This window comes from Centruroides vittatus, unplaced genomic scaffold (assembly GCF_030686945.1).
Source record: "Centruroides vittatus isolate TY-2023 unplaced genomic scaffold, ASM3068694v2 contig_726, whole genome shotgun sequence".
Taxonomy (NCBI): Eukaryota; Metazoa; Arthropoda; class Arachnida; order Scorpiones; family Buthidae; genus Centruroides; species Centruroides vittatus.
Genome location: NW_027122463.1, coordinates 2,135,511 through 2,157,799, shown reverse-complemented (window position 1 = coordinate 2,157,799; position 22,289 = coordinate 2,135,511). Strand labels below are relative to the sequence as shown.

The 22,289-nt window shown below is 27.2% G+C and overlaps 1 protein-coding gene across 4 annotated transcripts in view; it reads right to left on the bottom strand.

Moving 5' to 3' along the window:
• Positions 1-407: 407 nt before the first annotated feature.
• The window catches only part of LOC136980833 (protein TANC2-like), a 120,014-nt gene continuing 98,132 nt past the window's right edge, over positions 408-22,289 (bottom strand). For all 4 annotated transcript variants that reach the window (XM_067277036.1, XM_067277038.1, XM_067277039.1 and 1 more), the window contains 14 exons: positions 21,740-21,942; positions 21,473-21,659; positions 20,657-20,913; positions 16,458-16,695; positions 13,889-14,125; positions 13,532-13,711; positions 13,122-13,449; positions 11,899-12,074; positions 11,345-11,477; positions 10,839-10,930; positions 10,525-10,674; positions 4,858-4,958; positions 1,349-1,528; positions 408-1,263 (listed from right to left, as the gene is read on the bottom strand). In XM_067277036.1, the coding sequence (XP_067133137.1) occupies positions 1,113-1,263; positions 1,349-1,528; positions 4,858-4,958; positions 10,525-10,674; positions 10,839-10,930; positions 11,345-11,477; positions 11,899-12,074; positions 13,122-13,449; positions 13,532-13,711; positions 13,889-14,125; positions 16,458-16,695; positions 20,657-20,913; positions 21,473-21,659; positions 21,740-21,942 (2,613 nt within the window). In that variant the 3' untranslated portion in view covers positions 408-1,112. The remainder of the gene's footprint in view (positions 1,264-1,348; positions 1,529-4,857; positions 4,959-10,524; positions 10,675-10,838; positions 10,931-11,344; positions 11,478-11,898; positions 12,075-13,121; positions 13,450-13,531; positions 13,712-13,888; positions 14,126-16,457; positions 16,696-20,656; positions 20,914-21,472; positions 21,660-21,739; positions 21,943-22,289) is intronic.

The window sequence follows — 22,289 nt, the reverse complement described above, 5'->3', positions numbered from 1 at the left end:
ATTTTCGGTAGATATAATGAATAACCATGCTGCATTAATTTATATTCTCAGATATAATTAAAATAATTATATATAATGAAAAATTGTGGCATATTTCTTGTGGCAAACTGATAATTATCGTCCTCACTCAAACGCTGTTTATCTAAATAATTGTTTAAAATTCATTTAAAATTTTATTGATTTTTGTAACATGTAATTTTTAATTCATATTTAGTGAAGTGTTTACTTAGTATTAATGATTTCAATTTTTAATACTTTATATTTTTATTTATCCGAATAATCTTTAATTTATTTTTGTTTACATGAAAAGGATCATTCATCCACTTTATGAACCTTAATAGATAGGTTTAAGTTCAATTCTGGAGACGATTAATAATAATAAAAATAATAAAAATAAAAAACAAATATTAAAAAAGAAAAACACTAATATTTATTCCCATCTAAATAACAAATTCCCAATGTTTACATCAGTTTGACTTGAAATTCAATTTTATCCAACTATGGGCTATCTACAGATAACACAGATTCACGGCAATAATTTACTAAATTCAACCCTTCACCACAAAATAAAACAACAATAATAATTATAATAATAATAATAATAATGACAATTTTGAAAATACTTACAACGTATAATACAAAGAATGTTTCGAGTGCTTATGTTTATTATTATTATTTTTTTTTTTGTTAATTTTTTTAAATTTTCAAATTTATCGAATAATCTACATACAATAAGTACTCTACCAATTTACAGAGAAGAGTTTTCTTGATATTAGGAATTTTTATTTGTTTTTCTTTCCTAGAGAAAAACTTTTATTTTTTTTATTTTTATTTTTTCTTTGTACGAAGAAGGGGGAAATATAGAATCATAGAAGTAATTCCTGTTGCTTATTTGCACACAGATATTTTTTCATTTCTTTTATTTTCTCTACTGATCATCTCAATCAGTAGACAGCCGCTGGAGAATTGCTATACTGATATAACATCCTGTACTTAATTATCCTAGATGTTTACAGTTTTTCATTGTCCTTTCGGCTTTACGAACTATAAAATATTGTTTAAACACGCTTCATGACGTCAGACTAGGTATTTTTTTTAATATATAATAGTTATTAGATCACTGTCTCAAAAGTGAGTCCATCAGCACCGACTTTTTCAGTCAATCTTGTGATATTAGATGCCACAAGAGGATCCAGTGACAAAGCGCAGAATTGATCGATAGTCTCCGTAGAACCTGTTTGAGTCCTCATGGAACTGAGACAGCTGTTGATAGAAAATAAATTACATATTTTTCTTTCGACAATTAAATTTTTTGTTTTATAAAGTTTTCTTTTTAAAAAAATTCTACCTGCTTGTACTGCTAGATTTAGCAGAATCTGTACTACAAGAAACATCATTTTCTAGATTACAGCTTTCGTAACCAGTTAAAATATCGTCCTTTAAACGGTATAAAATCTTCCTAATTTCGCTATTTGTTGGGACCATATCTAATGCCTCTTCTATGTCTTGTAAAGCTTCTTCGGGACGTCTGAAATGATAAGATATACTCGAGTTCGTAGGTCATTCTGACCGAAGACCTATTTTAGATGCTCTTAATTTTAATCAATTAAAATTAAGGGCACCTAAATTCAAACCTTCACACACAAAATAAAACAACAATAATAATAATGACAATTTTGAAAAAATTAAGAGCATTTGTGATTTAATTAATTTAAATTAGATCGTAGTATTAATTATTATAATAATAAAGAAATTTATTTGAAAATAATACGTGATTTCCAGTTTTCGTTACTTTAAATTGATTTAAAATTAGTTTGTTAAGGTTAAATTTCATCTAAATTCTCTATTATATATAAACTATGTACAGTACATTATGTACAGTAATATAAATAAAAAAATTTAATCAATTAAAATTAGTATTAAGGATTCAATTTAAATTTTTCACTCCTTACAAAAAGTTTAAGACAATGTTTTGTAGACATTGCAAACTAGAACTTTAGCAAATAATTAAAACAAGGATATTTTATTAAATTAATTATTATTTGATATAAAGTTTTAAAGAATAAATTAATTAAAGTTTGAATAGAAATTATTTCAAAAAAAGTTTTAAAAATTTTAACTTGAATTTGTTAGAAGAGTTTTGAATGCTTAATTTAAAGATGAAAAATGCAAATATGGGATAGCTTTTAATGATCTATTATTATTATTTTTTCTTGTGGATAAAGTATAAAGTCTTCGTTAATTAATTACAAAATTGATCTGTTCTAACCAATTTTAAAATTTAAAAGATAACAAATTTGTTTCTGCCGACTTAAATGCACTTATTTAATTGATAATAATAAAATTTACATTTTTATTTATGTAATTTTTTTCATTATTTTTGTTTTAATTCGGCTGTAATTTGAAAAAAAAAAATGTAGACCTATAAATTCCCACTGTCGTCCGTCCGTCCGTCTTTCATTAATCTCGAGAACGAATGAAAGACGATAAATCTTATGATCAGGAAGCCCCGAAGAACTTCCGATGCAGACCGGAAGTCATGTTATTTCAATTCAAAACTTCCCCTGAAAGGTGTTAGATAGATGACCGGCACGACTCTATTGTTAAAGGAAAAGTATGATGTACAGTACAGGAGCAAGCCACTGCTAATTTTGAGATGGAGAGCATATAGTTTAAATTAAATAAATTAATAATTGCAGCCCGGCATTGTAACGACTGTCACAATAAATAATTGCTCGTTTACTTATTATAAACTTAGATTAGAGCAAGACAAAATCCAGCCCTAATATATAAAAGGCCCTGTCATTCCTTAAATAATATATATTTTGTTTTTTAATGTTAGGCCCTAAACCGTATCTAAATCCTAATTATCAACCTATTATTTTATAAGAAAATGAAATATATTCATATTTAAATAAGACAAAAGCGATAAATTTCGAATAAAACTCAAGATAAAAATCAATATTTTATAGAAACATTCCATTTTAATTAATTCCTCTTATCAACAATAGCATTTACACAGTCAGAATGCAGGAAGCTTTTAAAAGTATTTTGTTTATCTGCAAACATTTACCAGACAATTTATAAAATCGACAATGAGTGAATTGGTTAGAACTTAATTATCTTCATTAACGTCAATTTACAAGTCGTTATACGAGATTAAACAGAACGGTAATTTGCTAATAAGATAGTAACACTACTCTTAAGGGGGATATTAACGCTAGACGCACGTTGACATTTATATAAAACACGACTGAGAATCTCGATCGATGAAATATGACTTATACATGATATCATGTAAAAAGAAAAAAAAAACGACCTCGAGAATGCTGTTCTTAAACACTTCCCTACAATAAAAGTCTGGTATTGATTACATAAACCTACTATTATTCCGTTCTTGTGACGTAAATACAGTCCATGCACGATTTACGATAAAACTAGCTTCGAAAATAATACCAAGAACTAGCGTTAGATTACATGAAGTAATTTATATTTTTGAATTATTCATACATTAAATTATCCTAATATTGGACATAAATTAGACAAATGCAATAATTTACACGTAAAAGAATTTAAAATAGTCGAGTTTAAAAGATAACTTAGTAAAATATTTTATTACTTATTTAAAGTGTAGGTTTGAATTCAAACTTTAAGTAATATTTTTATTATCATTATTACATTTAATATATTATCTATTGGGCTGCAATTTTCAAAAATTGTAGAATATAAATTCCCACTGCGTTCGTTTGTCTGTCCTTCCTTAATCTTGAGAACAAAGTTACATAGATAAAAATCGAGACAAATGTGGAAAGCTTAGGGGTAGGAGGCCTGATTAACTATATATATATTTCCGGTTTGCAGCGAAAGTTGCGTTATTACAGTTCTAAAGTTTGCACTTGGTGACCGTCATGACCATTATTTATAGGAAAAGTATGATGTACAAGGGCATGACACTATTAAAATTGAGAGCATTGTACTGGTTTTAAAAGTGGTTATAAACAGACCAGAGTCATCCAGAAGGGAGCAGGGATAGGATCTGTAACTATTCCTACCCCAATAAAATTTTTCCTGTTAGTAAAAATACCGTTAAAGCTCTTTGAGGCTACTTTTTATTAATGAAGAAACATTCTACGTATTTCATTTGTTCAAAAAAAAAAGAAAAAACAAAAGGTTAAAGGAGTCCCATATAAGCTCCCGAAGGCCTTGATTACAACAATCATAAGAAATGAATCTACATATTTGTGGAAAATGTGTAAATCCGTTAAAATTATTCCCCCATCTTTAAAACCCTTTAACATTTTACAATACATTAATTAAAATTTATTACTTTAAGTCTTGTAACGTTATTGGAGTGTTAATTTTAAATTCTAATCGTGCATAACGGGAAAAAAACTAATTTTGTAGATTTAACTTTAATATTTCAACTTTTAATAGGTACAAATAAATACACAGAGAAGGAAACATTTTCCAAATATGTCCTAATGAATTATATACAACATATATTGATTTTAATGATAAAAATAGGTTAATGTAATAACCTTGAAAGGAGATTTAGGAATTAAAACGGAATAAAAATATTTTAATGCATACTTTTCCTCTGTTAAAATTATGATAAAAAAAACATTAACATTTTAATAATGAATTATTTGAAGAAGAGGAAAATATCTAGAATTTTATTTTTCATTCATTAAAATTTTATTTAAGATTATTTTAAAGAAATCTAAAACAATGTTTTTTCTTGTAGATTTGGCAAAAATTTCTTCTTAGTTGTAGGTTAGTTATTAAAACTAAATTAAATAATTAAGCATGTATTATATTGAATGAGTCATTTAAAATATTAAATTTTTTAATGTTTACCCGCTATCACTTGTGGCTCTAGCACGGACATAATATCCTTCCCAAGATTTCGGTTTTATCTGTATCGCCTGATCAGCAGCATCTATGGCAGTTGTATAATCCTAAAAATTAAAATAATAATATTAAAATAAGAATTATTATTAAAAACTTAATATCATTCCATATATTCAAAGTTTTATAACGTATATAATTACATTTATTATATTAAGAAATTTAATGCTGAAATAAGCTTAAAATTTTCGATCTTAGTTAAGAAAATCCTTTAAGTACCGGGTAATTTTTTTTTATTATTATTATTAAAATAATAAAAAATTATAATTTCAACCACAAATTTACTTTAAAGTCTAGTATCTATATAGGTTTTCATTCAATTTTATAGTATTTAAATAGATTAATCTCACGAATTAAGAAGGAAATGTAGCAATACTTGAAACTGGTCTTAGATTAAAATTAAATTTATATTTTCTAAATCGTTTTAATGAATATAAAATTTAATTTTCTACAGTTTATAATATAATTTCAAAAAAAAAAAAATTAAAAAATTTAGAAAGGATACATCAGAGCTATTAATGAAAAAAAGCACGTCTTTAGCATATTTAACTACTACTATAAAAACTATCAAAGGTCGTTGAATTTCCCAAAAGAACACTAACATTGTATTACATTCAATGACGTTAAACAGTACCAGTACCATACTGTGTACTCAATGACAATGAATATTCATTGACCAATTAAAAAAATCAATAGATCCACGTAAAGGGGAAAGTAATTAGAATAAGTGCGAAGAAATGTTATTTGAAGTACGAAAATAATTTTATGACTAAATAAAGAAGCAAGATAATATGCAAATCGATAAAGAAAATGATACTGATTATATATAAAAAAAAATTGCAACAAATGTATTAAATCTTTCATAGAGGTAGTCAGAAATATATTGAATAATATTAAAACATAACTCCTTTATGAATTTTAAAGTTATGAATAGTCCTAAGACGTAAACAAAATAAAATGTAGGATAGGGAATTGTTTATCTACAATATCTAGTCAAAATATGTATGTTAACAGTGGCGCGTGTATCCTATGGACAAAAAGAGCAATTGCCTGGGGCCTCCAGCAATAGGGGGCCCCAATCCAATCTTTTATAAACTCATTACTGCAGTAAAAATATCAAATTTTAAAGCTGGGGTCTACATTAACGGTGGGGTTCAAGGTGCACTGGCGCAAAGCAGAACTTAACCTGCTGGAATCGTGTTAAAAAAAACGAACTAGGCTATCCCAAAATTTTTTCCTGAAGAAAAATGTTCGAAGTCAACATGGGGCTCCTAATTCAATTTGCCTGGGCCCCATGAAGCTATAACGCGCCGCTATATGTTAGGTAAAAAGTTCTATACCGTTCATAATGTATCCGTCCCAAATTTGGCAAGAATAATCTTTAACACTTTATAAAAAATACGATGTGGGCCCCCCAACCACCACTAAAGCCCGAGCCATTTTTTTGTGTTTTGAAGTTTCATTATAGTAAATACTCTGACTAAAATGTACTGTACATTTATTGATCTAAGCCCATTATTTTTATCACCTTCTTCAAAAGACCGAGCAATTGGGAGTAGCTAGTGTTAAATAAATGAACTTATTGTATATTTTACATCTGAAATATTCGATTTATTTCACTTAAGCGACCATTTTTAATTGAAATTCTAATTTCGATGGGATTTAAAAAAAATAAATTTAATCAGATAATTATCGTCGAAACTTTGCGTGTGGCCTTACAACATCAATAAAACATAATATTTCAATTATTTATATGAGCTAGAATGGATATATTATCCAGGTAAATACAATAAATTGTATTTACCTGGATAATATATCCAGGTAAATACAATTGTAAAATGTCTCCCGAACTTTCTTGAGAATAAAAATCATTTTCGTTGTATTTAAAATTCGAGCAAACAGACAAGTTTTGATTTATTAATCTGAAAAGGTTAAACTATTTAATGATTCATTAAGAGCTAATTAATAAGCCTACATGGAAATTTAACATGAAATTCTGTTAAGATAGCATCTATAATTCCAGAGAAAAGGTAAACTAGGATTTGAGAGATTAGTAATTATTTAACTATAATTGATGTTATTGATTACTTGTACGTGTTTCTAAATTTGTCATTTACATACTTTTGTAGCTGGCTGTTAATGATCTGTCATTAAATGTCGTTGATTGAGAGATGTGACAGTAAATGGCCCCACCCAAACACTGTTATTACCGTAATGGTATTTCATCCGCTCGTGTTAATGTTATTTGCATTATAAAGTAAAGTTCGTTAGAAATTTAAAAAATCACATGAATTTGCGTGAAAATATCACATACAACAAACTCCCATTTGAATTAAAAGAAACTTTATGGGAATAAATAAATAACTATCTTAAGAAGAAACTTCGGTTTATATTTTCTACAAATTTAAAAAAAATCTTTTCGATAATGCTTGCATCAAATATCGTGTAAGTACTATATAATTAACAGTAGGAGATCATGAATTAGATAATTATTACGAATAAATGGTCTACTGCTATCAGAATTGATTGATTGTAAATAAATTTAAAGTTTGCATGACGGAAAAATCTCTCTCAATCTCTTTCTAAATAGGGAAATGTGTATGAATTAGCGAGAAAGAAAAATCTTTTAAAAATATTAAATATAACTCAAAATAACTTGAAGATAAACAAATATATAGATTCGAGTCACGTTCATGGACCTCAACATCCAAATGACGTGAACACACCATCTGGCGTGATGACACGGAACTAAAAACATCTCCATCCAATACTTTTTCCCAACAACATTAACAGGTGAAACAATACAAGTAGGATCCAGCTATAGGGTAAACTTTTCTAAAGACAAATCGTTCCTTTCTGTCCTTTAACTACAAATTACTCGTTTTTCTTTGTGTACACGCTAATCTTAAACAAATCAATATTCCCTTCTTACAACATCCTAAGCTGAAAATTAAATATTATAAATATACAACAGGGGAAAAAAAATCAATATTCTAGAAAATATGCAAGAAAAATAATTTTGCTTCTTCGAAAAATTTTTAAATATAAACAAAATTATTCTTTAATCAGCTAAAACATATTTAAAGTTTTCTATAGAAATTTAATATATTATTATATCTATAATTTCAGTCAATCAACTTCATTAGTTCAAGTGCATATAAATATCTTTTTATAGAATAAAATCTATCTAAATTAATTTATTGGATTTTTGAAGAACGGACAGAGACAGTGGAAATCTATAGGTCTGCAGTGTGAAAATTATAGCCCTATAATTACAATAGATCTAGCAGAGATGATGTAAACCCAATTCTTGAGTATGTTTATATTAATACTTATTAATGTTTATTATTAATAATTTTCTAATAAAATTAAAAGGAAAAAATTCATAATTTTTGGGATTTTTTTAAAGAATTAATTCGTAATATTTAGCTTCCAATTTTTCAATGGGTGTTAAGTAAAGTACAGTAGAGCATCGATTATCCGACTTAATTGGGAGTGGGGTTGGTCGGATAACCGAAAAGTATGAAAAAATACATTATTAGTATAGTGTATTAGGCCTGGTTTAAATACTAGCCTCCCTTTATGGTCGAGCCAGTGCTGCCAGCTAAAACATGCAAAAATTTAACAAAAATAATATTAAAGTAGCCAAGACATAACCAAATATTGTAGCGCCACATCACTAGCGGACATTTGAATTTGCCGACTAGAACGCGGTCGGTTAATCGTAGGTACGGGTCGGATAATCGATGCTCTACTGTAATGACATCATTTTCATTACGTCAGTTAAGATTTATAGGAATTTTATGGCTTTCTTTCATTACCTCAATTACCTCTAATAAATAACCAATTGAAATTTTTCTTATATTCTAATGTAACGATCGAAAATTAGATGATAAATGACGTGTTTCTCCTTCACTGTTGTAATTAAAAGAAAATAGTAATGATCAATAACGTAACAGAAAACGTGGAGTTAGACTAAATTTTAAAAATAATTTATATTAAAAAAAGAAATAAATGCATTATTAATATTAAGCTAACGAATGAATTTTTTTGTTCAGGTCCTAATAAAAATATTTAAATCAAAATTAGTGAGAAAAAGACTATAAATTATGCATAAACATGTCTTAACGAAACTTATCATTTATAGCTTTTTAACTCTCATTAAACTAATTATGAAGAGTCTACAGCCTAATAAATCATTAATTAACAATCGTGTATAACCTATATACATTAATATTAGCTGTATTAAATAAATTAAAACAATTAAATAAACGAAAATCGTGTTTACACGGAAGAAATAAATTCTGGAAAGAAGAAGAAAAAAAAACACCTGCTATGAAGAGATAACATCATTTATCTCATTCAATATCGTATCAGATTTATCTTCCTTTCCGAGAATTTTATTTTAAGTTACTTTCTCGGTAATTTCTATGTAAATTAACAAATAGGAATATGAAATTACGAACATCCTGTCGTCCCTCCTTTATAAAAATACATGATGTATAGATGCCTGTCTTAATTTGAAATACATGAGAATTTGCGTACAATTTTTATATTTTATAGGGGGGAAAATGGCGTATTTTTGTCTTGTTTTAACAATATTTTATCAAGCAATCCTTCGATTCAACATCAATAACAAAATTGTCAACTAAATCTAATAAAATACGAAAACAATTTTATCAATCAGGCTACTTTTTATACAAAATCAGCAATGTAATCTATTTTTATCTACAAGAAACAATAGCAAATTAGATTTCGTCTACAATTGAATTTAAAGGAATTGAAAAGAATATACAAATTCGTTACCATGTAAATAAAATAAAATAAAATAAAAATTTAATAATGACTAATTAACCAAATTACATCAAGCTAATTGCTTATTTACATTTGTTATCTGAAAAGAAAAAAAAAAGAAAAATAAAAGCTGTTTTAATCCTTAATAATTCAATCTCTTAAATAAAATGCTGCTAATTTACAATAAAACAAAACAAAATTATTTAATTTATTTTTAAAATTTTAAATCATAATAAAAAAAAAAAATTAAAATAAATTGAACTTAAATTTACATTTATTGTTTTTAATTTTGAGTTTTTCTTCTTTAAATTTCAATAATTTTATTAAAAATAAATCAAAGCTTAAAACTGTATCGTCTTTTTTTTTTATTTAAAAATTATAGTAAAACCTGTCCAAAGCGGAACCTAAGTAAAACGGAAACCTGCTTAAATGTGAAAAATAATTCGAAACGGCTCGTTTTTCTGTTTAAAAAAAACCCTGTTTCAAACGGAAACACGTCAAAACAGAAAAAATATTCAGTACCGTCCGGTTTACACAGGTTTTACTGTATTTATTTTTGTATTTTATTACTGAACTTTATAAAGTTAAAAGTTTTTAAGTTTGACTGACTTTAGAAGAATTTTTGCTATTAAATAAATAAATAAATAAATTTTTTCAAAATTTAACTGCAACAGCTCATTATATTTTTCATCTGTTTTAATTATACTTAACAAGGAAGAGAAAAAGAAATTAAATGACTGATACTAAAAGCAATTTTATATACTAAAGAAAATTATTTAATATATATATTTTTTCTTTTTTTTTCTGAAGGAATTTACTTACTTTTAATTTCTTCTTACAGCGTGAAAGCCCAATTAAAAGTTGAAACTTTAAAAGTTGAAAATGAGGTAGATCACTCCCAACGGATTTCTCCGATGGAAATTTTTTTAAAGCGTATTGAAATCGATGAGTCGCTTCTTTCAACCTATTTTTCTATATATAAATATTTAAAAAAATTAGCATTTAATGATTATTTTTTGTTGCTAAATAGGTAATAAAATTAATTGGATTATTACAAAAAAAAAATTGAATGTCTTTTCTTGTTATCAATTATTTTTCAATAGTATAAGAGGATTATTTAACTTAAATTTCCATACCTTATAAAATAGGGCACCATCTTCTCTTAGTTTATTTAATAATAATAATAATATATCTGGTTTCCCTTCTGCTAAAGTCCATGTCTGTGAACCTTCACCATTAAAAATTAAATAAGGTAATTAATTAATACTAAATTACCTGAAAAATTATTATATTATTATTACAATAAAAATATTTTAAATTGTCATTAATTAAATGAAATAATAATATTTATTTTTCTAAAATAATTGAATAATTTAAATTGTTTACAGTATTTAAATAAATGGATAAATTGAATTAATATTTATCTAAGAACTTATCTTTAAAAAAAGATGATAAATTTTGATTTAAATATTTACGTTAATAAATTAAATATTTATTTATTTTAATACATTTGCTAAATGTCAAAAATTAATTTAAGATTTGAATTGATATCCTATAAAAATGTCAAAAATTTTTGTTGTAAAAAGGTACTAGAATATTAAATAAAATTATGGTTTTTCCTTTATTTATTATATAAACTCACCTAATTTTGCTCCTTTATGAAGGAAACATGCTACTGATGCCATGTTACCATGAGCTATGGCTCTATCAAGAGGTCTAACACCCTGAAGGTCAACATGCTCTACTAACGCTCCTTTGTCTAACAACAATTGAACCTATCAAAAAAAAAAATAAGAAAACGGTTTATTGTCTGCTGCTAAATTAAATTCCAAACCTTTATTAATTAAATGGTAAAAATCATTGGTCTTATTATAAAATAGCTATCTCAGGTATTTAAATATTTCTTTTAACAATACTGAAAATAGTATTATTATTATTATTTTTTTCTTTCTTTCTTTCTTTCTTAAGAATAATTTTTAAATTTTAGTGATAAATGTAAGAAAAATCAATATTTGAATATAAAATATGAATCAATATATAGAAAACAATAGCAAAAACTCTTATCCATGCAAAATTATAGTCTATTACTATAATATAAGCTTCAAAATATTTAATTTGTTTATAATTAAAGTACTTTTTTTTTATTCCAATGAAATTATATTAATGATAAATAAAAGTTTATGTATCGAACTTAACTGTATCTGCATCCCCATGAGAAGCTGCTAAATCCAAAGGAGTCTGACCTGTTTTGTCTGTATGATCAATATTTGAACCATGATCAAGGAGACATTGAGCTGCTTGATACTGTCCTTTTTTGCACGCCCAACATAAAGCTGTCAGACCATCCTTATCCGTGCTGTTTGTAGATGCTCCTGACAAAAAACAATATACAAAATATAGTTTCATGTTAACATTTATAGATGTACCAAATAAATACAGGTTGGTCTAAGTTAGTTAACCGAGATTTTTTAACGAACTTAAAACTGGTTTCAGACGGTTGTGTGTTGTCGTTCATAACCATTTTCGGTTAACTGATCCCTATATAATTAAATTTTAGCGTATAATAATGATTAAATATGATGTACAGAATGTACATTTGTATCGTTCAAGATACTATGGGTTAAAGAATGGCATTATTTTGATATATCCTTTAATGGCATTATTTTGATATATTCTTTAATGGCATTATTTTGATTTCATCAAAAGTTCTTTAACCTATAGTATCTTGTACTTTTCTTTTACATTTCATCAAATTTGTACTTTTCTTTTACATTTCATCAAAAGTTGTTGGAGGAAATATCTTCGATTTTATTTTCTCTGGTCAATACAAAGAATGTGGGTTGAGAGTTTATATATTTATGCAATAATTTTTTTTTTATAAACAAGATTCTACATTTGCTTCCAGGCATAATTACATAATATCTACGATAGCAAATGGACAAAAAAAAGGATAAACTAAATTTAGTACATAGTCTAGGATCGCAAATTTCGTTTCGTATCCTTTTTGCCATGTAATAAATTTCATTTTTATAAGTTTGAAGTTTTTCTATTTTAGAAAGCATTTGTACAAATTGTTACCACCAAGTATATCCATTTTAATTTGTTGCTGAAAACATATATATATATATTTTCTTCATTTCTATTTTTGGAAGTGTAACGGACAAAAAAGCAATTTATCTAAACAAACCAGTGTGCATATTTTTAAAATTTAAAGGATATATAATTAAATATAAGATTAATTTATTTAGATGATGATTAGATTTGTCGTCATCATCATTTTTCAATGGTTTTACTTTAATAAAACAACATGGGCAAAGCGTGATTATTTCTTCCAATCGATGAAATTACTGAATATGAATATAAATATATTTTTTTTTTACTAATTATAATACATTTTTAATGTAATTTTATGGAATTACCTTTCGAAAGAAGCAATTCCAATACCCCCATATGACCTTTCATTGCTGCAAACATTAAAGGAGTCCTTCCTTGTCCATCTGACAATTCAAGTGATCCCTCATGAGTTAAAAGCAATTTTGCAACTTTCCAATCACCATCAACCACAGCACAGACAAGTGGAGGTTCTCTCTGTCGGTTGAGAGCTGATAAAGTAGCACCTCTTTGGATTAGCACTTCGCAGATATTACTGTGGCCGGCTGAGCACGCAGCTGTTAATGGAGTTTGACCAGTTAGATCGTCTGTTGAATTAACATCTACTTCAGCCATGTCTAAAAGGAATTCGCAAACCTGCAAAGAAAGAAAGAATGCATGATGATTCGAACGATCGATAGTACATTTGTAAGGTTCAACTCTTAGCTGAATTACTTACAGTAACGTGACCACGCCTAGAAGCGGCTACTAAAGATTGCTGAGCAGCCCTGGCCAGACCTGGATCATCTTTATTGTCAGGAGGCCAGTCGTACTGAATTAAATAACTAACTATATCAAGATATCCATTTAGTGACGCGTGAACTAATGGACATTGTCCATTATTATCCGTTTGATTTATCTGAAAATAAAGTTAATTCATCATTTAATGGTTCATAAATAATTAACGTAATATTTATAAATTTTTGAAGAGTTTATTGATAAAAATAATCAATATTGCTTTTACTACACAATGATTTATTACAATAGAGTTGTGTAGTATATTCGTGTGTGTTTTTATAAATAAACAAACGTCTACCTTTGCACCCCATGTGACCATTTGCCTAACGATTTCTAAATGGCCACGTCTGCTTGCTAAAGAAAGTGAACTCATTCCAGCATCAGTTGAAGTATTGACATCAGCACCGAATTCGAGCAATGACGTCACCATTTCGATATATCCCTCGTGAGCAGCGAAGCAAAGTAAAGGGGCATTATCAAGGTAACTGGTACGATAATCTGGATTAGCACCCGCTAACAACAACAGACGGCTAACCTAAAAAATAAATTAAAAAATTAAATTAACGAGAGCCAGCATTAAGGTAAAAGAAAGCAGATATACACAACAACGTAATATTTATTTCAGAAATTGAATTTGAACAGTATAATAATTTTAAAAGTTGTCTGGTTTTTCTCAAGAAAAATTGCTTATTAAAATTATATTTAAATCAATTTTTCTTCTTAAAATATTACTATATAATTCGTTTATTAATACGTTTCGATGTTATAAATACAAATTAGACCAAAAATAAGTTAAATAATATATATATGTATATATGTATATATGTATATAATCAGTTAAAACCGGTTGAAACAGCTACAGTCGCTTCGCTGTTTTAAACCGGCTTTGATCGGCTTAAAATAGGCTATATATTTCGGTTAACTGACTTTTATGTCATCTTGTATATTCATTGTGCATCATAAGAAAGTCTATTTTTTTAATTAAGTGCAAAATATAACATTCAAATTCAAGAACTATGTCAGAAACACCAAGAGGTGATCCCTCAAAGCAGTTTAAGCAAGAAATTTTTTTTAGTAGAAAAAATGCAATTAAAAAAAATAATACTCTGTAATAATAAATATGTATATGTAATAAATATGTAAAAATGTAATAAATAATAAGAAACTTAAAAAAGTAATAATAATTATTGAGCTTCTTTATTGATTATTAAATTTCGTCGTTAGATAATTTTTTAGTCGATTCAAGAAGACGTAGTCTGTTCAAAAAGTAATGTTTTGTTTTTTTAAAGGAACTATTTTAACCCGGCGGCCTAGCAGCCTCAAAGGAAAGGTCCGGTCGTCAAAGGGTGTTCTAGAACACAGTTAAGAAATAAATGGTGGACCCAAAAATTATTTTTTGAACAGACTACGACTTCTTGAATCGAACTTCTTTATTTATAAATTAAATACAGAATCTATCACTATTAGTAAAAGTAGCACAAAATGATGCCACTCTTAAATCGAAACTTGTATTAGAGTTAGAATTACAAAAAAATAAAAAATATCACATTAAAACTTTTTTAAAAAAATCACTATTACAGAACGATTTCTTTAAAAGTTTATATATTTCAATAAATATATCCTTAAATAATATTAATTTATATTACAAAGAAAAAATCACTCATGAATTAAAAGAAAAGAATCTTCAGCGCTTATTTTTTCGTTCATTCAAAAAACAAACAAACAAAACCAAAAACAGAGAAAAATAAATAAATATTTTGTTAAATAAAAATATACAGTAGTTTAGATGGCGCTGCTACAAACGATTTTATACAGTAAACTTAATACGTTTCAGGTGGCGCTACAAACATTGCAAATCTTGTTTGTGTGTTCGCAGCGCTACCTGAAAACATCTTTTTCAACTCAAACATTATTAACGTTTTCCAAATATATCTAGCATTTCAGAGAAGTAATCGGGTTTTTTTTTAAATCTAATGCTGAACCGATTTAATAAACAAATTGGATAGAGCAAATATACTTCAAATAATAAATATATATATTTTTTAAATTTTCTTTCTTTCTACAAGATGCGAATGAAAATGTAAAAATCCGTAAGATATTTGTTTACTACAGGAAATGAATAATTTTGAGTGCTTACTTTTTGCTGAAAAGTACCAGATGTTACTTTTCTTATTTAATTGCATGTGAAATATGATATTGAATTGTCATTCAGTTATATAAATATATAATAATATGCTGTAGTTCTTTTGCATGTATTCAAGCTATAGTGACAGCAATATTTTCAGTTAATTTTTTTTTTTTTTTTAATTTTGTAAACAAGAAATACAAGAGTAAATACTGTACATTGTAACAACTGTATTTGAAGCCTTGTAAAATTGAGACCCAGATAAAACGACCTTACAGGCCGCCTGTAAGGTCGTTTTATCTGTAATAGAGGCCTGCACACAGAATATGAAAAGGGTGTACAATATAACTTCTAGTCATTCTTAAAACAGTTTCAAATATATTTATAAATACACTCCACTGAGTTTAAATACAGTTGTATTCTTCAAAATACGATAATAACTTTTATATTCAGCTAAGTTTAAGATTTTTTTCCTCTACATTAAATACATTACAGCAAAAAATGTGTAAATTTAATTTATAAAAACTTAAAGTTGATAATATACTTTAATTAACTTAAATAATCTCTCGTATTTTCCCAACAGATGGCGACACGTTTTCTAAATTTTACACCATCGGAAAAATCAATGCCATCTAGTGAGAGAAAAATGAATAAATTTGCTCTATACAGTACTGTATTTATAATTTATGCAAATATATAAACAAATTTGATAACTTAAACGAATCTAAATACATTTTATTACCTTTACATTAGGATTGTAGAGATTTCGAAAAGCATCCAAAGCAATAGTAATATTTTCAGCACTTTGGTGAACCCAAAGAGCTTGGAGATCTCGAGCTGTACAATGAGGTGGTAAATCTCGTCCTACTATTTTATAAATATGTGCTTTAAGGATATGATGTCCTAATTCTAAAAGTTTGTCGGCATCTAGCGGCGTTTCAAACCTACTCAAGCGAAATGCTATCATAGCATGTCCCATCCTAAAAAAATAAAATAAATAAATAATAAATTAAAAATTCTATTTACATTTACAATAAATAAATTTCAATAAAATTCAGTTTTATTATTTAAAAAATAATCAAGAAACTGGAGAGAAATTATTACTTGATTTTATCATCATTTCTTATCGAAAGATGGCGCCACTATTTTTTCGATTTATCCATTATAATATTCGACCACGTAAAAGTATATAAATTTTGAAGTATTTGAATTAATTTTAAACAAGTTTAGTATGTTTACAACTAATTTAATTTGCATAAAATTGATCCTAATTTAAATTAGAACTGACACGTAATTCCGCGCGCTAATTTAATGTATTGTACTTTTATAGAGCATTATGCAGATTGACTGTTTTTTTAAAAAAAAAAACCAATAAAGTTTATAAATATTAATTAAATAAGAATAAAATATATATGAATTTCCTATAGAAAAAGTTTTCATTCAATTAGGAAAATTGTTTTTGTAGTCATCTGCAAATAAACATGAAGTTGATTTAATCGATTTTTCTTCCTGAATAATAAAAGAATGTTGGAGTTTCTTTGAGGAAATACCATTCTAGTTCATCAATTGCATCAACATGGATATGCCAATGATCTTAAGCAGATTTTATTACGAAAAATAACCTGAGAAAATGATTTATCATCATACCACGTTGAAAGAACCAATGAGAAACAAGGTTGCGTATTAATTTCCTTTTCTTTTTTTTTTAAGAAACTGAATTGAACAAATACTTACCAGGCAACTGGTGAACAAAATTTAAAAAGGTGATGTTTCCTTTCAACATTTTATTCCTTACTCTCACAATGCAGTTTCTTTCTTTTTTTTATCATCTCCATTTTTCAAAAATTTTATAACAATTCTTTCCATTTTTTTATTTTTCTCCAAGCTTTTTTTTATAGTTTTGAAAGAGGAAAATCTTTGTTTCATCTTGTCTGTATTTTGTATGCTGATACGAATTTTATCCGAGTAAAAAGAGTTTTTAAACCCTCAAAATGTATTTTTATCGCTTGTAGTTTAAACTTTTCTATGTTCTGTTGAGTGGGCATTTTGTTGTAAAATTGCTATTTTAAATGCCAATATTGTTACCATAAAAAAACCAGTGTAAAATTATTACGGAAGTTTATTTTAAACGAAAGTTAAGACATTTGTCACGGGTCTTGTTCGTTTTCTATGAAAAAAAAAATATATATATATATTAAAAAATTTATGTAAATCAAATTTGATTGGATTGATGGAGTGTATAATACAAGATATAGAGCCATTTAGAATGAAAGACAAAGGAAAAATAGGAAAGAATTAGCTATATGATTGTGGCAAAGAATCTAGAGGATGTGAGAAGTCATATGATGATGATGATGATATTTTATAGTGTGAGAATATAGTTCTCCATATAAACGTATGAGAATATAGTTCTCCATATAAACATTCAATAAATAATTCAGCAGCTATTGTTGGATGATATTAGAAAGAGATATTGCCACATCGTCATCACTCCACCCTTAACTCTTAACATTAGATAAATTTTTCGTAGAGACAAACAAACAGACTAACAAGCTGAAAAGAAAAAGTACTTTTAATCAGTGTAAAATTAGTTCATTTCCACAGAATTAATTCTAATTAACTGACAGACTTATTTCTTACAACGAAATTTACAATGGATTATGTCAGGAAACACATCAATTGCTTGTTTAAATCTTCGAATTTACCTACAAAAACAATAAAAATTGCTCAGAATTGTTTTGTTTCCTCTCTAATTTCATTCAGTAAAAACGATATTGCACGTAAACAAAAATTAAAAAGTTTTCCTTCGTTTCTATCAACAAAATAATAAATAAATAATAATAATAATTGATTATTATTATTTAATATGTCCAAGTAAAAGCCAAAATAATAGTATTATTCGAAGACTTTGTTTTGCAAATAACGCTCTTCATCAGTAATTGAAAACCAGATGCGATATTTGATTTCAACTTTGGAAGACCGAAAAGACAAACTCAATGAATTATATTCGACAAATACAATTGAAAAAGACATTTCAAATTTAATCTAGAACATATAAAAGCTATTTTCGTATGAAACGAAGCATAGATTTTATTAATGCTATTGTAAATATTGAAAGTAACCTTAGATACAATAGTAAAACCGAGAAAATTGGAAGCAGATTGTTTAAAAAAACAAGCTAAATTTGCAAACGTGACGCAAAATTTGATAAAAAATATCCCCTTTTATAAGTTCTCGATACGGGAAGGGTGGGCCAAAAGTTGTGTTTAGCTTGTGTTCCAGCTGTTCTGTGAACTGAGTATAAAACAATGTGCTAATAAAGAAAAACAAGACGTACAAAAATTGGTACAGGTTATAAAACAAGAGCAATTTATAACGGTTAACTGACTTTCGGTCAGATGTGTAAGAGCTTGTTTACCATTAATTTCTATTTTTTAAAAAAATGGAAAAATTTTGCTTATATATAACTTAAAAATGCTCATTTTTACAGAATTGTAGTTCTTTCCCCTCCAAGAAAATATTCAAGTTTTTGGGTGTAGAAGAAAATTACAGGATTTAACGATGGAACCGTTATATTGACAGATCTGTCACGATAAAATCGATGAAAAACATAACAAAAATAGCAAAGAATCGATCCTGATCCTCTTCCTAACTTTATAACATTAATTAAAGGAGTGTGCAAAAGCTTCGAGTATATTTTTTCTTAATTGAATTTATCTAAAGTACTTTAAAATAACATTAAAAGACAAATTAAAATTAAGTATTCAAGAAATCAATACTGTGAATGCGGTTTTCCTTTTACTAATACATGTAGGATTCATACAAGAAGGATACAGGAGATAAGCAGAACTGAAGAAATAATTGATAACACTCGTTAAAATTTAATTACGAATTTAATGAAGAAGCAATAAAGAATTAATATGCACAGTTTTACACATGGATCGTTTGAATTCTTGTTTTTAATTTTATATATTATCAGAATAGCATCTGACAGCAGTAAGAGCACAAACGATTTAATAAATCTCAGATGACAAATGTTTGCCCTAGGCTCTGGAAAGGTGCGATGGTCCCTATGCCACACACAAATGAACCTTTCCAATCAATTTTTATATATATATACGTATATATTTTTAAAACTAATTTTCGGACTTCCCCATGTCTAGAACTTAGATCAAATGACCTTGTTTGAACCCTAAATTGAGCCTATTTTAGCCCATTAAATCGATATCGACAAAAAATTTGTTATGATTTTTTAATATTTTAGCTTAAATATATTGGACTTAATATATTTAAAAAAAAAAAAAAAACATATTTTATATATTATAAAATAATTATTTAAATCTCTACAGTATTTTAAACTTCATCGAAAGGGTTGGTATGCCATTGTTATTGAAGCTCACTTTATATTTGATCTTTAGTTGAATAGTAAATTACTGACAGGATATCATCTCCTTGAGGCCTTTAATTGAAGATTTAAGAGGCTCCCTTTCAATTATGGATGGTTTAAACAGTGTTAAAAGATTACAGTTGCAAGTATAAAGTTGGCTTGATGATGATGATGATGATGATGATTTAACATTTAAAAAGTAAAATATACTTCAAACAAACATTTAATTTATTATTTATTAAAGAGAATTCTGCAAGTAAGTTTAAAAGTAATTTAATTGTGTTTTTGGATTAATGAAAATATGCTTGAAAGAATATTTTAATCACTTGGAAATCAGTGGAAAGTTTATCAATTAACTTTTTTTTTTCTTTTTTTAAAAATGCAATCAAGATAAATCAGTTATTTTTATTACTATTTGCCTAACCGAAATTTTTCCATCAAGCAGTTAATATTGATCGATGGCATTCATTCTACGATATCAAGACTGATAGGAATCAATGCAGGCCATTACCGCCTACTAATTAAAAGTTGTTCAAGTCCTAATTAAATCTTACCTAACATCACATAAAAATTTGGCACTTTCATTTTCTTCTCTTCTTACTAACCATTCCCTGAGAGAAGGATGAGCTAACATGACAGTTTTATCTTGCCTGGCCACTAATAATTTCGATGACATCAAAACGTCGACTCTTTGCAAGAATTCGTTCCAGCTAACCGGTTGTTTGATGCAATTGGCATTAACACTATGATAAATATCAGTTAGAGTGAGTGGTGAAAGTGTAGCTAGGCACACTTGTAAAATTGAAGATACCTGAAATGATCGTGGAGTAAACCAGTATTAAATTTTACATATATTACATTAAATATTTATATATCTATATATTAAATTAAATATAGGGTGTCCCAAAAGCCAGTTAACCTTTAGTTTGGGTGTGGGTTTTTTTTCCTGTAGGAAATTCATACAGAAATTGCTAAAAAGGTGTATTAAATAATATTGAATCTTCTACATTTTTGAGGCATTTGGTTCTGAAGATTCGACACTGTTAATTATACATACTTTATATAATATGGAAATCCATGTTGTGTGTATAATTTGAAGAGTATAAAATGGTTAGTTTGTTAATGAGCAACACATGGGCAATCTGCCAGGAAGAATGTCTATAGGAAAGTATTAGACACGTGAAAAAACCCATAACTCCACGCAACCAGCTCGTTAGTCAGGTGCAAGACCTCGACCAACTACCACAGTTCACTGTTTTTTATAAATTTGGCCATTGGTGGGCAGTATAAAATGGAATCGGTCACAAATATAATTTTTGAAATCATTAGCTGACTCTTGGGCCACCCTGTATATTTATGATTAAGCTTACCCTTTCGAATGATTTAATTGTAGTGAATTTAAGATTAAAACTTAGTAGATAAACTTCACTGAGACTAACAGGTAATACTCTATAACTACTACTCTTTACAACCAAATGTCCTTTTTCAATGAGATCTAAGGTAAGTTTGACGTATAATATACAACCTTTACTAAGAGATGCAAGATGATTGGCAAATCTAAAGGAAAAATAAAGTATAATTTAAATAAATTTGTAAAACAAAATATAGAAATATTTTAAATTATTATTCTAATTTACCTGTTATGAGATGTGCCTTCTAACTTATTATTATTTATAGTTATGTTCGCTCTTATAGTCGAGCTATTATTTATACGATATATAATGTAACTTGATATATCTTTCTGAAGATTTTCGTTACCAGACATTCTATCTAAACTAATTCGATGAAACTTTAATGATTTGACAATTTCCATAAAGGATGTTCGAATGGTTATTACTACCTGAAAATATAAAGATATAAGACCCAATTTAATAAAGAAAATCGTGGGTTTATATTATTTTAGACTCTTTCAGCCCTAAGAGGGCCTTTTCAGCAAGCCCATTATGGGTACGGCCAGAGCCACAATGGAGCGACCACGTGCTGTACCCCGAAAAATTCCTGAGTTTACGTCAATTTGACATCATTTTTATACTTTATTACAAAAAAATAAAATGTGTAAATGACGTCAAATTAACATAAAATCATGCATAATTTCTGAAAAAGGAATGCACCTGTAGTTTACACACATCTTTATTATATTCATAGTCCTACAAATTTTTACTTACGTAAATATTTAAAGGAAAGAAA